Here is a 15,756-nt window from a genome sequence, read left to right as displayed (position 1 = left end):
CACCTCACCTATTCCTGTTATATCTACAGTGACTCTAAAGCAAAGGTCTTCCAAAACCAGTGACCGGCGGCCGGGCAGAGTGAAAACTGCTTTAGCGCCAGTTTCGGACACGCTTCTAGAGTCTGGCCTTGCCAGTCCAAATCCGCAGTCACCTTCTGCCCAACCTGGTGATTCTGAATCATTGGCCTCTAGAGCCAAAGCATTGCATATAAAAGCCCACGATATGATGGAAAGCCGAAGGGAAGCCGCCAGAGAAGTGGGCGATCCGGATGGCGTCCAAACATCCCTAAAAAAGAAAAAGAAGAAACCAAAGCAAAGGAAAGCTTTTGCATCCAAAGAAATGGAGTTTGAGGAGGATGCATTGACTAGAACTAGCAGTGAGGCTTTGTACACGAGTGCGGGGCAGATGGGACACGTGGAGCCCCCTACAAGACAAGACCATCTGTTTGAGAAACCTCTGGGTATTGCTAAGAGAGAGACTCGAAGTGCAGCAAATGGCTCCTTGCCTGCCACCAATCTTACCGTAGCCAAGAGTACCCCGGAGAGCTCTGCGGAGAGGGAAGGTGACCTGACCTTGTGTTCTCCAGAGAAGCTAATGGCAGCTCCACGAAACATTGATTCTCCCTCCATCAGGCCTTTTAAAGCCCCACCTGGCGACCAAGTAGATAAAAGCTTTTTCGATGCACCGCCTTCCCTCATGGGAGAAAGTGGGAAACCTGACGCTCCTGTGGAGGCTATCTTTGGAATTGCTGACACAGAGGTCAGGAAATGCCCTTATTTGCATCCTGAAATTTTGCTCTCAACTTCTGAGAAGACACCGAAAGTTTCATCGAGAAGAGATGAAGGCAAGGAGAGTGCAAGCGAGCACTTCGCTGATGCAGGGGCTGGAACGGTAAAGTGGGACAAGCCTAAAAAGAGGGATAAGCGAGTTGGCAGCTATAGCCGTGGAGGGCATGTAAAGGATCCAAAACATTGGCAGAAGGGTTTAGACGACCTTGAATCGGAGGTGTCGGCTGGTATTCTACCGATGGGACTGCCACTGAATCCCGAACAGGAGCGTTCACCTCTTGTAATGCCACTAGATGAGCTGCAAAAACAGAGAGAGCAGAAGATGAAAGGCAAGAATGTAAATAAAACTGTTCGTACCGACACCACAGAACCCCTGGCTGTTGGCTGTGGTTATGGCCTAGACCTTAAGGAGGTGTCCAGAGATTTGTTGGTATCTGAAGAGAAGATATGGGGGCCACATAATGATGTTCTGCTGCCCAGCAATGAAAGGGACAGTAGTGCTGGTTCTTTACCACCCAGGCACTCTGTAACCACTGAAGGCATATACAAAGAGGATGTCCCCTGTAAGCCTTTGTCACTTACAGATACTGTGCTTGGTTTAGTAATGGGATCTGTAGAGCCCAAAATAAGTCTGCTTAATCCAGAAAGTGAGTCTGAGGGAGTCCTTGCAGATCCCACTCAAGGGACAAGGACTGACACAGTTCTGGATAGCAAAGTGTCTACTCCAAAAGTAAAGCCTGACCCAAGCAATGATGGCAAAGGGCATGTTCCAGAAAGTGAGTCTGTTACAGTCCTGAGCTGTAAAGAGTCCCTTTTAGAGCACTGGTGCGATACTGTCCTGGATGGCAAGCCTGCCAATACAGAAAGTAGTCCTAGTCCAACCCTGGCCTGCAGGGAGCCTGTTCCTCCTGTAGTCCAGGGCAGTGAAAAGCCTGGCAAGCTGCTGGGAGGCATAGAATGTGTTCCAGAAAGTAAACCAGATAGAGTTCTCTATAGCAAGGAGTCCATTCCAGAAACTAAACCGCTTACAGTTTTAGAAGATAAAGTGACCAAGGCTGACACGATCCTGGATGGTAAAGAGCTGGTTTTAGATGGTAAGTCTGTCCTGACCAGCAAAAAACCTGATGCGGAGCCAAGCCACAAAGCTCCTGAAAACGAGGCATGTATCGTCTTGGACAGCAACAAACCTGCTCCAGAAGGAAAGGCTGATGCAGAGCCAAGCCACAAAGCTCCTGAAAATGAGGCATGTATCGTCTTGGACAGCAAGGAGCCAATTCTGAAAAGTATGCCTGCTATATATGGCAAACGGTCTACTCCAAAAAATAAGTCCAGAACTATCCCTGGGAATAGAGAGCGTACTCCAGAAAATAAGCATAGTACAGTCCCCGACAGGGAGCCAGAAAAAGTCCTTGGCCTCGATGCTTCTGCTCCAGAAAATAAGCCTGCCTCAGTCTTGGCCAGCAAGGAGGCCCTTCCAGGAAGTGAGCCCTCTTCTGTCCTGGGTAACAGAGACCTTACACCAGAAGGTAAGCAGAATATAGACCTGGACGGCAAAGATCTTCATCCAGAAAGTAAACCTGGTGCCACCCTGGATGACAAAGTACTGGTAGAAGAAAATAAGCCTGTTGATATCCAGGACCGCAAACCTCTGAATGTAGAAGATGAGCCTCATATGGTGCTGGATATGGATAGCAAAGTGATCATTCCAGAAAATAAACCTGGCACAGAGCACGTTCCTGAAAATCAATCCGCTACAATCCCAGAGAGCAAAGATCTCTACCTGGAACCCAATTTCTCCAGCTCTCCGGCCATGGTGAGCCGATCGGAGCTAATCGTCCAGGCTGACACGATCCTGGATGGTAAAGAGCTGGTTTTAGATGGTAAGTCTGTCCTGACCAGCAACAAACCTGATGCAGAGCCAAGCCACAAAGCTCCTGAAAACGAGGCATGTATTGTCTTGGACAGCAACAAACCTGCCCCAGAAGGAAAGGCTGATGCAGAGCCAAGCCACAAAGCTCCTGAAAAAGAGGCATGTATTGTCTTGGACAGCAACAAACCTGCCCCAGAAGGAAAGGCTGATGCAGAGCCAAGCCACAAAGCTCCTGAAAATGAGGCATGTATTGTCTTGGACAGCAACAAACCTGCCCCAGAAGGAAAGGCTGATGCAGAGCCAAGCCACAAAGCTCCTGAAAACGAGGCATGTATTGTCTTGGACAGTAACAAACCTTCTCCAGAAGGAAAGGCTGATGCAGAGCCAATCCACAAAGCTCCTGAAAATGAGGCATGTATTGTCTTGGACAGCAACAAACCTGCTCCAGAAGGAAAGGCTGATGCAGAGCCAAGCCACAAAGCTCCTGAAAATGAGGCAGGTATCGTCTTGGACAGCAAGGAGCCAATTCTGAAAAGTATGCCTGCTATATATGGCAAACGGTCTACTCCAAAAAAGAAGTCCAGAACTGTCCTTGGGAATAGAGAGCGTACTCTAGAAAATAAGCATAGTACAGTCCCCGACAGCAGGGAGCCAGAAAAAGTCCTTGGCCTCGATGCTTCTGCTCCAGAAAATAAGCCTGCCTCAGTCTTGGCCGGCAAGGAGGCCCTTCCAGGAAGCGAGCCCTCTTCTGTCCTGGGTAACAGAGACCTTACACCAGAAGGCAAGCAGAAAATAGACCTGGACGGCAAAGATCTTCATCCAGAAAGTAAACTTGGTGCCGCCCTGGATGACAAAGTACTGGTAGAAGAAAATAAGCCTGTTGATGTCCAGGACCGCAAACCTCTGAATGTAGAAGATGAGCCTCATATGGTGCTGGATATGGATAGCAAAGTGATCATTCCAGAAAATAAACCTGGCACAGAGCACGTTCCTGAAAATCAATCCGCTACAATCCCAGAGAGCAAAGATCTCTTCCTGGAACCCAATTTCTCCAGTTCTCCTGCCATGGTGAGCCGATCAGAGCCAATCGTCCAGACTGGCCAGCCACTTTCACGCCCAAAAAAGGTTCAAGATCTTGAAGACATTTCCTTTGAGAGGCAAGTGAAAAGCAAAAAGGGCAAAGTGAAGTCAAAATCAAGCAGTGCAAAAGGTTGGTATGACACTGGGGATAGAGGCCTTGAAGTGTCTGCCTTATCACTGCAACCAAACGACCACCCGCTGGAAGCCATTGTTTCAAGCTCTAAGAAAGCCGAACGTGGGTCGTTAAAGCGTCATCATAGCTCAGAGCAGAAGGGAAGTCCAGTTTTGGTAGACGCCAGGCAATTGATGGGGAATGATGGTCTTGTTAGACACGATCATGTAGAAGATTCAACAAGTCATGCTGTGGTTCCTCCTCTACTAGACTTAACTGCTAAGGAGCAGAAAGCTAAGGAGCTTCCTCGGAGATTGGACCCTGTGGAGGCAGATTTTAGCTTTCTTTCATCGGATGTAAAATGTGACCAACCAGAAGGAGAAACTCCATTATTAAAAGGGCTGAGTGAAGATATCTTGACACTTACTGGAGAAACACCACAAGACAAATTAGAACTAAAGTCTGATATAATCTTGGAGCCCAGTCTAAATTTGACTCCTCATTTACCAGCGTCCTCAGGGGCTGGAGAAATACTTGGAGCACAAGATCAGGTTGTCCTTCAAAAAAAGTTGTCAGATTTTCCGGTTTCTCCAGAAGAAGAGTTGAGTTTTGGCCATACAAGTGACATTGTTGTAATCGAGAACCTGCAGTCTGAGGTTTCAGAGCCCCTCATAAGTTGTTCCGTCACACCTCCACAATTGCTTCATGAGGAGTTCAACATTCAAGGAGATGCTATTGAACCAACAACCCCTAAGTTGGATGCCTCCAATGAGACTTCAAGGAAGACTGAAGAATTTCCAGAAAATGTAGTCAACGTCTCCACAGATGTTGTCCTAAATGTTCCTGGAAGTGACGATGGTTGTAAAGCAGTTCGTCAAGAAACTGAAGCTAAAATCTTGACCACATCACCTAAAGCTTTGACTGGAGAAGCCCCCAGAGCTACTTCTAAGACCAAAGTAAAGTCTTCAGCTCCTGGTCTGAAGGAACATCTTCCTATAGAGAAGGCCCCTCAGAAAAGTAAGACTGAGGAGAAATCCAAAGCTCCCGAGGTTCTGAAGGGCTACATGAGGCCCACTAAAGCCAGAGGTGCTGCCCCTCCACCAGCGTCACCACCACTTTCCAGAGCCGCAGGACTTGCCGTAGAGAAATCCAAGCGGCCAGAAAAAGGTGTGTTTTTAATTTGCTTGAAAAACTTCATGCCAAAGCATGGCTGCACGCACCACAGCGCCGGCGGCGGAGTGAGGTTTGGCTGTTACGCTGCCGCCATTTCTGCATGTGTGACACACTAACTGCATACGCGTCCGGTGACACCCCGCTAACCCTATATAGCTAGCGCGGGAAAGAGCGGCAGGTGAAGGGGCACTTAAAGGAGTAACGTCATATCTCTCAAGTGTCTTGGCAGATCCCTGTTGATCTCTGCTCTGGTGTGCATGTCGAAGTTTGTAATACTTCAGTTTATCAAGAGCTCTGCTTGCTGTCAGCAAGTGGAAGCTTTTTATTTGTTTAGAGGCCAGATCCACATTCAGGTCTACTACTTACAGCTGGGAGTTTGCTACAGTTGTGTCCTAATGGATGCTCCTGTACTTGCTGGTGACAACCCCCCACTGTGTACACTGCTGGCTGCAGTTGGAACTGGAAAGCGGTCACTATAAGGTGGGAGGGTTTCACTTGAATATGGCCGTGCTTCTGTGACCCCCTTCATTCTCAGGATCGGTGGGGATCGGACCCCCACCGATCACTACCTAAGACATTATGCTATCTCCTTAGAGGACGGAGTACCGCTTCGTCTGCGGCCAGAATAAAATGACTTAATAATTGGTAATTTTTGCATAGTTTGACTCCTTTTTGGTTTTTCTAAATTTCTCCGTCCGCTCACCTGGAAAATGGCGTACAGCGTCTCAATTCACCAAACGTTATCCCTGTGCACCAGTGTAGCATCGGACACGTGGCTGTGAGGCTGCCCAGGGTATCATTAGATCTAGTAATGTCAATGATGAGTGGAGTAGTCACCCAGAGCAACTAGTCGTACAACTCCCAAGTCATGGCGGGCAGAAGGTGCCGTATTGCGGCAAATATGATTGTGCAGCCCTCATTGACTGGGTTCTATAATAGGTTTTAGACCTGTTCACCGGCTGCCTACAGTATAAAGAATGGGGGTTATGTCTTAACTCTTTATGTCCTGCTAGTGCTGGCTATTCTTTCTCTGCACAGTTCTGAGATCTTAGACGTTGGTAAATGAAGGAGGATTTATTTTTTTGGCCTCGTGTTTGTGGTTGACGTATGATTCCTGGACGATGCGAGACCGATGACAAAGACGTTAGATTTGCCGTCTGAAATTTGACTCCATTATCCTTCCTGAGCGAACGCCGCCCCCTCCCCCCGGCAGATGTTGAAATTGTGAGGGTGAAGGAAGGGGTGGCCATGTCCTGCAGGAGTAGACGCACCCCTCGTTGTCGCTGTTTGATAATCTGGAACCGTAGTCTCCAGTGTGTTGTGAACTACAGCTCCCAGCATGCTCCTGACCACTGACCCCTTCAGGCTCCTTCTCACGGTGGTCATGCCGTGGGATTCTCAGTACCTTCGTTCTAATGATCATGGGGGGGGGGGGGGTCTCTGCGTGAATGGAGCATGCTGGGTGTTGTAGTTTGACCACAGCTGGAGTGCCAGAGGTTGCCCTCTAGATGTTGGCATAGGCTCCTCCATGAATCGGGCCAGACGTGCTCGCCTTCACCCTCAGGAGCTTTGGGCACCCATTACTTTTTCGCTGGTTCACCCGTTCTCCTCCCTTGGCGCACTTTTGGCAGGTAGTGACCACGACCTATAGGTGGCACCCCTCAGGACCGGCCGTTCTGGAGGCGCCCTGACCCCCTCATCTGCACATTGGCCCTTCGCTCAGATCCTTGCGCTTGCTCATTTTTCCTGCTTCCAATACATCAACTTCAAGAACTGACTGATGTATAATATCTCCACTGGGAGGCGCCATTGTCAATGGGACGGCTGGTGCAGCTCGCCACCCAGCTTTCCCAGAAGCGGATGCGTTATCGCAACGGATGCATGACAACTGAGAATGGCGGACGTGTGAACGGGAGGTTACTTGGCGCTTCTCCGACCCGCGCATGAAATCGATATAAAGAAAAAAAATGTCTCCATTCACAAATCGCACTTGGCTTCTCCGTCTGTAGAATCCTCCTCGCCTCCTCCTCGCTGCTGATTCCCTCGTTATCCCTCCTTATGGGACGTTGCCATGGAAACCAGCGAGCGGGATCATTTACTGAGAACTGGAAGGAGAAGCGTTAAATCGGCAAAAAATAGCGAGCTAAAAATAGAATTCGGGGGGGGGGGGGGGGGGGGGGGTTCGGGTTCTGTATAGTGGGGGAGGGTGTTAACCCTTGCATTGCTGTGAGAATCCATATGATGGGTCTTTCATAGAGCCGCTCGTCAGGGATTGATCAGAGAAGGTCGTCGCTAATGGCTTATTATTGGCGATTTGGCGGAACGTTATAATGTACGGCCGCCATCGTGTAGTTTATTACGTGAATGAGCGCAGCCACCGCTACAGCTCCTACGCGGCTTTCCCAGGATCCTGAATGCTGGCCGGCCTAGTTATGTGGTGGTGCACCCTCCTGCCTTTCAGGGTTCTGGAAAGCTGGATGACTTGATTTCTCACAACCGCATCGGGTGCCTCCTGATGCGCGAGATCCAAAAGGATCCGTTTAATTCCGGTATCGATCCTCTGCCGGATCCCGATACCGGAATCAACAACGCAAGTGTGAACATAGCCTAAGTGCAAACATCGTGTAGTGGGCGGGTTGCAGCTTTTACTATATAGGTTTTAATTCCTTTACTGTTTTCAAGATGTCTGCTTGCTGTCACTGAATTGAAACCTTGCAGCTGTGAAGCATCTTATATATGAGCCTGTGTGTGTATGTGTATATGTATGTGTGTGTGTATGTGTATATATATATATATATATATATATATATTATATATATATATATATATATATATATATATTATATTATTTATTTATTTTTTCAGTCTGAAGTCGAGGTTTTGCTCACACGGGCTGAGACTTCTCACAGCTCCTGGTTTGTTACAGTTGTATTAGGTCAGGGCAGGATTTCAGCTTCTGAATGCCCAAAATCCTTTTTTTAAAAAAATTTTTATATTCATTGACAGCATGCAGAGATCTGGACTAGGAATTAGCGCACAAAGCCTGTTGGACAGTTACAGAGGTGTTAGACTCCTCGTCATGTGTTACCCATGGACGGGGCGTGTACTGACGGTAATCGGTGTGGCATCAGGTGCCATCAGTCCGTACCCGTCCTGCCTGCCGCAGCCAAAGGAGATTCCTCTGGCGCCATAGATCTGCATGTGTCTGGGTATAGAGCATAATGCGAAGCTACACGGCCCCAAAATAGCAGCATCTTGGAGCTGAGAGCAGGGGCAGTGGACGGGGCCGTCTGTCACTTCAGGGGGCCCGTGCTATGTAGGTCTGCACTGAGCCCGGGGCCACACACAAGGGATCTGTGCGGAAGAAATAGATTAATATTGAAACGTTGTGTTATAAGATGTCTGACCAGAGCCTTACAGGGCACAGCTTTCCGTAGATATCGTCGTCCTCCTCTCATCTTCCCTGCAGTACTGGCATTCTATTCATGGACCAGGAGGCTCAGGATGCACAGGCCGGGTGACTATTATTAGCCTGTGCGGTTGGGCAGATTTTACACAATGCATTTCGAAGGGTGAAATCCATCTTGGAAATCTGCATTTCTGCTAAAACGAGGGCGAGCGAGCGACTGACTTTCTGTGGAAGCTTTAATGAGGGTTGTTAATGTCTGTATTCTCGCAGCACTGAATATGCGATGTGTGAACCGGGCCTTGAAGGGGAGTCATGTATGGTTCCGATTGAGCAGGCACCTTGGCTAGATGCACCGGGGGGTCCTGTGACGGAACCCCCCCCCCCCCCCCCCCCCCATGTCGGCGATCGCAGCAAACCGCAGGTCAATTCAGTGCTGGCATATGGCTTGGGTCAGACTAGGGCTGCTCGATTTATTCAAATTTGATATTGTGACCTCTATCTTATTTTCTCTTCTGGAGCGAGGTATCGGCGTGGCATGTGAGGGTCTTAAGTCCCTGCCACCCGCGCTATTAATCCAGGAGCAGGCTGCAGAGAGGTGCACATGCTGCGCTGATGCAGTGCTCCAGATCACAGCAGGAGACTGCACTGGCTGCAAGCAGGATCCTGCTGGGGCAGAGCGTAGAGTCCACTACTGCAGTCCCTACCATTTCCCTGAGCAAGATGGCTCCACATTGAGCCAGCGGAGCAGAGTCCAGGACTGCACATAGCTCCGAGAACCAGGGCACAGGTGGAGTGCCAGAGGTTAGCCATCACTGGTATATAGTGTGTGTATATATAGAGGGAGGCCTGGGGGAGGGTATATAGAGTGTATACATACTCTACAAATCACAGCAGGAGACTGCACTGGCTCCAGGCTTCCCGCTACAGTGTAGACCCGCCTCCAGGCTTCCCGCTACAGTGTAGACCCGCCTCCAGGCTTCCCGCTACAGTGTAGACCCGCCTCCACTCCTGCCTGTAATGATATGTGCGTCCCTCTGTATATAAGACACCCCCAACAGAAAAGTTATTGCCAGAAAAAAAAAAAATCAAGTTTATAATCAATAATCTTCCATAAAGTTAAAATAATTTAGATGGGAGCTCCCCTTAAAGAAGATTGAAGGATCACTGGCGTGCGTTACGTTCTTGAGCTTTCGTTCCATTTAATTCAAAGACCAGACTGGTTGCTAGGGACATAATGCCTAACAACCAAACCTAAGACTGTTTTTTTTTTGTTTTTTTTTGTTTTTTTTATTATCCCTAGCAACTACACCGGACCAGGCCACATTGCCACGACTGTCCCACAGCGTCGTTGCTCTTTTTAAGGTGGAGGACTCCTTTAGTTAGTCGGGAAATATTTTGACGTCTTCTCTGGTTACTGAAGGGTCTGTCGGAGAATTGAGCGGAGCATCAGGGTTATCACTGATGGTGGTCATTTTTTGATTGGGATGTATGGCTGACATGTTCTCCGCATGTTCCTGTCCTCTCATGTGGTTGGGGGGGGATGTTCTGGCTTTTTGAGGAGCAGAGTTTGCAGGTATTAAGCAGATGACTGGCTCTGGTGGGGGTCTCTCGGCCGGGCTGTCAGCTCGGAGGAGGTGGGACCCTGTAGGTGGAGATTCATTTTTCTCCTCTGAAGCAGATGTGATGTCAGCGCGCGAGGCAGCCTCACTCTCTGCCTGTTAGTCTCTCCGAGAAGCCAGACGAGAGAACAATGTCCTTCTCGAATCAGCAGCCCGCTGCCCTCAGTGAATACAGCCAGCTGTGCAATGCCCCGGGTACCGAGCCCCAGAGAGAATACCCCAAAGCCGAGTACGAATGGCAGAGGACGGAGGGGAAGCTGAATGAGATCGGTCTGAACGTCAACAAGACCGGAGGGCAAATTAAAGATGGACTGGTTAAGAATGCCGGCTTCACCGATGAGGACAAGCTGTGCTTCTTCGAGACCAAACTAGACAAAAGCCTTCAGCTGGGACCCAAGGAGAAGGTGGAATGTGAAGGGCAAAGCCAAAGTAACCAGATCCCGTCCAATCCTAGCCAGTTCTTAGGAGATCCATTCTCCTGCTCCAAGCCTGCCGAGGTCATCCTGCCCGCCGGTGGACCTTGTAGGATCTTTGATGCTTTCGATCCCATCCCGGCAATCACTGACCAGGAGAAAGCCGCCACTAAAACCGGCTTGGTGTCTACTGCCGAGCAGGAGCGTCAGCTTTTCGGGCATTCCGAGGCGGAGATGCTTTTCCAGAACCACGACACGAAAATTTGGAATAACAGTTTTAACCCCGTCCCTGACAATTCCTTTAGTAAAGAGAAATGTTCTCCATCTGACAACCACCTGAAGAACGGGTGCGCCATCCAAATGCCACCGAAAACCATGGTGGAGCTGGCACAGGACGACTTCAAGCTGATCCCTGTCAATCATTGTAATGACCTAGATGAAGATGGGTTCAACGTAGACACAGATGATCGGCTCAACAGTCTAGATGACTGCCCACTGCTCGATCGAGCCTCCTGTCAGAGGAAGGCGATCCGGCGAGCGATGTCCGAGTGCTCACACTTGGCAGTTCCTCAAACATTCAACATCGCAGATAAGTACCCCGAGGGTCCAGGATCCAAAGAAAGCCTCAACGTGCCATCACCACCTGGTGACTTGAACCACTGCCAGATCGCCTTGGCCAAAAAGCAAGCCAATTCCATGAAGAGATCGATGACCGTAGCTGAAGAGCAGTCGACGGGCTACGACTTCAGCACCAAGCAGGAGATCGCCGGCTTCTCCCCCTCCTCCTCCATGAAGGGGCATCTTGGCTTTAAGGATGAGAAGGCTAACGATGGGCCTCTCCTAACCAGTCAGGACCTTCTGTCTTTGGCCATGCCAAAGCTGGATGACATCCCAGAAACTAGCAGCATTGAGAAGAATGAAATTAAGAGAGCGGGATCTCCGGTCACTTCCAACGTCTCAGAGAATAAGAAACCTGAGCAGGAGAAGATGAAGACTCCGGAGGAGAAAGTAGTGGGTGATGTCCATACTGGTGTCTCCCCTAAAGAGGAGGAGGTCCTGAAGGGTAAGTTGACAAATTTTGAGACCATGTCCACCAAAAATCCCAACTCTTTGAGTCGTCGTTTATTCAGCCGTTTATCTGCTTCAGGGAAAGCTGGGTGATGACAAATGCAGACACCTAGCTTGCTTAGTTGTGAATGTTTATCTCCCCGGCCTTCATGCTGATGAACGAGGCTGGGCAATCTCTGAGATTCATCGTGGCAGCCATGTTGTTTGTTGCCACCCAGCTTTCCTAGAAAGAGATGAACGGCTGGATGTATAATAAAAATTTTTTTTCCCGGGGTTGAAATGGTTCTTCTGAAATTGATGTTGGGCTCTGGTTATAGTGACAGATGTGCCGCGTGTGAGGGATTATGTGGAGGGAGGCGGACGGGGACAGATCGGGAGATGTACACCCCCCCGGGGGGGCTGTAAAGGATAAGAGTGGCGGCCTGAAGAGAATGCAAATATAATGTGTTTGCCGCCATCTTTAGTCGCTCCGCTTTATTTAAAGGTCTTTTGTTGGGAGCTGATGTGTTTTGTATATTTTTATGGAGAGATGTAGCAGAGTTAAAGCTGTCACCGCCTCACGCAGAGTTTGTCACTTGGCGCCTGGATAGAAATTAGGCTTTCTGCAACGATCTCCAGAAGATGCAGGAATGATGGAGTCTTCCCTGGATACACGCCATCACTGTCTGCTCAGAGCGGTACTGCCCCTTCGTTGTGGGCAAAGGTGGCAGTGCCATGGTGCAGTTTTTTACAAACAATCGGCCGCTTTGTGTATGCAGCCTGTGCAGACCTAGATTTCCATGGTAACAGACTACAAACCAGCCTGGTATGTAGTCTGATCCCACAAACGTGTCTTCCTCTGTCCCCTAAACTCCTGCCTGTAGGTGACCCCCATACGGACTCTCGGCAGACGGCTGTTACGGGGGTAAGTTGCCAACAGCTCAGCTGCGCATCTCCTCTGCAGCGGCCCCTACAGGTGAAATGGAGCATTACGTCTGACCATACAGATGCATGCTCATCTGTGTTATATATGGATACGCTGGAGCCCGGGACCCCCATCTGACGCCCCCTTCTGCTGTACTCAGATTTCTGAAGGGAAGTATTCAGAAATGTCAATGAGCGCGTTTATTGCGGCTGCTGTCATCAGATTTCCCGTGAAACGCATAAGTCCGGAATTAAATTTGCTTCCCATCTGTCCGATGGAAAACGCAGGAAAGATGAGAGCAGATTATGACGACTCCACTGGAAACCAGGACACGAGAGCGATGCACATAATCAGTGGAAATGGAAAACGGCTGCGCAGGGTATCGGACCGGCGGTCTCCGGCGGCATCGTCTCGTTTATACTTCTCATTTGTTTTTAGATGATTTTCCCTTTTAATTGCAAAAATGTAGTCGCTGCTCTTTCCCAGACCACAGTAAGGAGTCTGGGAAAGCTGGGTGACAACATGTATTGCTGCCTTTCCCATTGTCACAGAGGGCAGTCACTCAGCTTTCCCGGACACCTGCCTGGTTATGAGGGGCTGTATTACGTCTGGGAAAGCTGGGTGAGCACTACAGCTGACTGGGGATGTGGCGGGATGTAGTACAGCCTCTTATGGCTTTGGGCGATTTTACCATTCAGGAGTCTGAAAAAGCTGGGTGGATACCAGTGTGGCTGCCGCTTCTGTCACAGGGGACCCCCGCCTAGCTGTTGGCTTTTTGGGGGGGGGGGGGGGGGGGGGGTCGGGGTCGTGCCATAGTGTCGGGAAGTTGGGACAAGCGGTGTATGGCCACAGGGGTCACCCAGCTTTCCCAAACACGGCATATGGTGGACGATACCCATAAAAGGATCCTGACGGTGGGTGACCTCATTTTTTGAGTGCGCGGTCATTACTGAAGCGGCGGCCTCGAGCCGGATTACCGGGGATTTTGGAAAAGACCAATAAAATGGAGATTTTATTTTAGCCTCTTGTGTAAGTTGCGGCTTTAGTTCCTGTGCAGATGCTGCGGGCGCGTCCACATTGTCCAACAGTGGAAGCTTTGAGTACAGTTCTACTATTCCTCTGGATGTCGCCTGCAGTGTAAAGCATGAAGGATTTCTTTCTGGTTGTCATGGTTAGCTCTGGTGTATATTACAGGATGTAACTCAGGATTAGTACAGGATAAGTAATGTATGTACACAGTGACTGCACCAGCAGAATAGTGAGTGCAGCTCTGGAGTATAATACAGGATGTAACTCAGGATCAGTACAGGATAAGTAATGTATGTACACAGTGACTGCACCAGCAGAATAGTGAGTGCAGCTCTGGAGTATAATACAGGATGTAACTCAGGATCAGTACAGGATAAGTAATGTATGTACACAGTGACTGCACCAGCAGAATAGTGAGTGCAGCTCTGGAGTATAATATAGGATGTAACTCAGGATCAATACAGGATAAGTAATGCAATGTACACAGTGACTGCACCAGCAGAATAGTGAGTGCAGCTCTGGAGTATAATACAGGATGTAACTCAGGGTCAGTACAGGATAAGTAATGTATGTACACAGTGACTGCACCAGCAGAATAGTGAGTGCAGCTCTGGAGTATAATACAGGATGTAACTCAGGGTCAGTACAGGATAAGTAATGTATGTACACAGTGACTGCACCAGCAGAATAGTGAGTGCAGCTCTGGAGAATAATACAGGATGTAACTCAGGATCAGTACAGGATAAGTAATGTATGTACACAGTGACTGCACCAGCAGAATAGTGAGTGCAGCTCTGGAGTATAATACAGGATGTAACTCAGGATCAGTACAGGATAAGTAATGTATGTACACAGTGACTGCACCAGCAGAATAGTGAGTGCAGCTCTGGAGTATAATATAGGATGTAACTCAGGATCAATACAGGATAAGTAATGCAATGTACACAGTGACTGCACCAGCAGAATAGTGAGTGCAGCTCTGGAGTATAATACAGGATGTAACTCAGGGTCAGTACAGGATAAGTAATGTATGTACACAGTGACTGCACCAGCAGAATAGTATGAGAGCTGGGGCAGATAATACAGGTGGACAATAAATCGACCCCATGGCAGAAACTGTCCTCAATGAGCTGAGGATGGGTGAGGGTCAGCTAATGTATGTACACAGCAGAATAGTGAGTGCAGCTCTGGAGTATAATACAGGATGTAACTCAGGATCAGTACAGGATAAATGTATGTACACAGTGACTGCACCAGCAGAATAGTGAGTACAGCTCTGGAGTATAATACAGGATGTAACTCAGGATCAGTACAGGATAAGTAATGTATGTGCACAGTGACTGCACCAGCAGAATAGTGAGTGCAGCTCTGGAGTATAATACAGGATGTAACTCAGGATCAGTACAGGATAAATGTATGTACACAGTGACTGCACCAGCAGAATAGTGAGTACAGCTCTGGAGTATAATACAGGATGTAACTGAGGATCAGTACAGGATAAGTAATGTATGTGCACAGTGACTGCACCAGCAGAATAGTGAGTGCAGCTCTGGAGTATAATACAGGATAGGTAATGCATGTGCTCAGCGCCTCCCCCTCTCATGTAGATTATATGGTCACCATTGTCTTGCTCCTCAGATCCATTATAAGCCTTCACCTCTGATGCCTTCTTATGATGCTGCAGGTTAGTCTCCCTCTTGGGCTACATTCACACGACCGTATGTGTTTTGCGTTCCTCAAAACACTGATCCGCAAAAAAATACGGATGACGACCTTTCGGCATAAGTATTGCATCTGTTTTTTTTGGCGGATCCATTGTAACGATGCCTATACTTGTCCGCCAAACGGCCAAGAATAGGACATGTACTATATTTTTTTGCGGGGCTACGGAACGGACATACGGATGCTGACAGCACGCGGTGGGCTGTCTGCATTTTTTGCGGACCTATTGAAATGAATGGGTCTTCATCAAATCCGCAAAAAAAAGGAACGGACATGGAAACAAAATACGTTTGTGTGAACGTAGCCTTAGGTTGTGATTTCTCGCGGTATGTTACAATGGTCTCATCGCTGGTAATGTGCCGCAGTAGACGTCTCCATGACCAGCTGCCGTATGTAAGAGCGCGCAGCGTCTGTAACTTTGTCTTTCTCCTTGCAAATCTCAGTCGGCGGAGGTGACACGTTGCTGACCTGCGCTGTGGAGGGGAATGAATTGCTTGTGACAGGCCGGAGCTCACCGCGTGCGCTGCTGCAGACAATCGGGGAGTCTGCTCCGCTCGGTATAATCACG

The 15,756-nt window shown here is 48.9% G+C and overlaps 1 protein-coding gene across 2 annotated transcripts in view; it reads left to right on the top strand.

Annotated features, from left to right (window-relative positions):
• Window positions 1-15,756, top strand: part of LOC121000766 — a 126,981-nt gene that overhangs the window by 89,172 nt on the left and 22,053 nt on the right. For both annotated transcript variants that reach the window (XM_040431381.1, XM_040431382.1), the window contains 2 exons: window positions 30-2,032; window positions 2,735-5,018. In XM_040431381.1, the coding sequence (XP_040287315.1) occupies window positions 30-2,032; window positions 2,735-5,018 (4,287 nt within the window). The remainder of the gene's footprint in view (window positions 1-29; window positions 2,033-2,734; window positions 5,019-15,756) is intronic.

This window comes from Bufo bufo, chromosome 5 (genome assembly GCF_905171765.1).
Source record: "Bufo bufo chromosome 5, aBufBuf1.1, whole genome shotgun sequence".
Lineage (NCBI taxonomy): Eukaryota > Metazoa > Chordata > Amphibia > Anura > Bufonidae > Bufo > Bufo bufo.
Note: the sequence above shows the minus strand (reverse complement) of the source record. Positions and strands in the feature narration are given on the sequence as shown.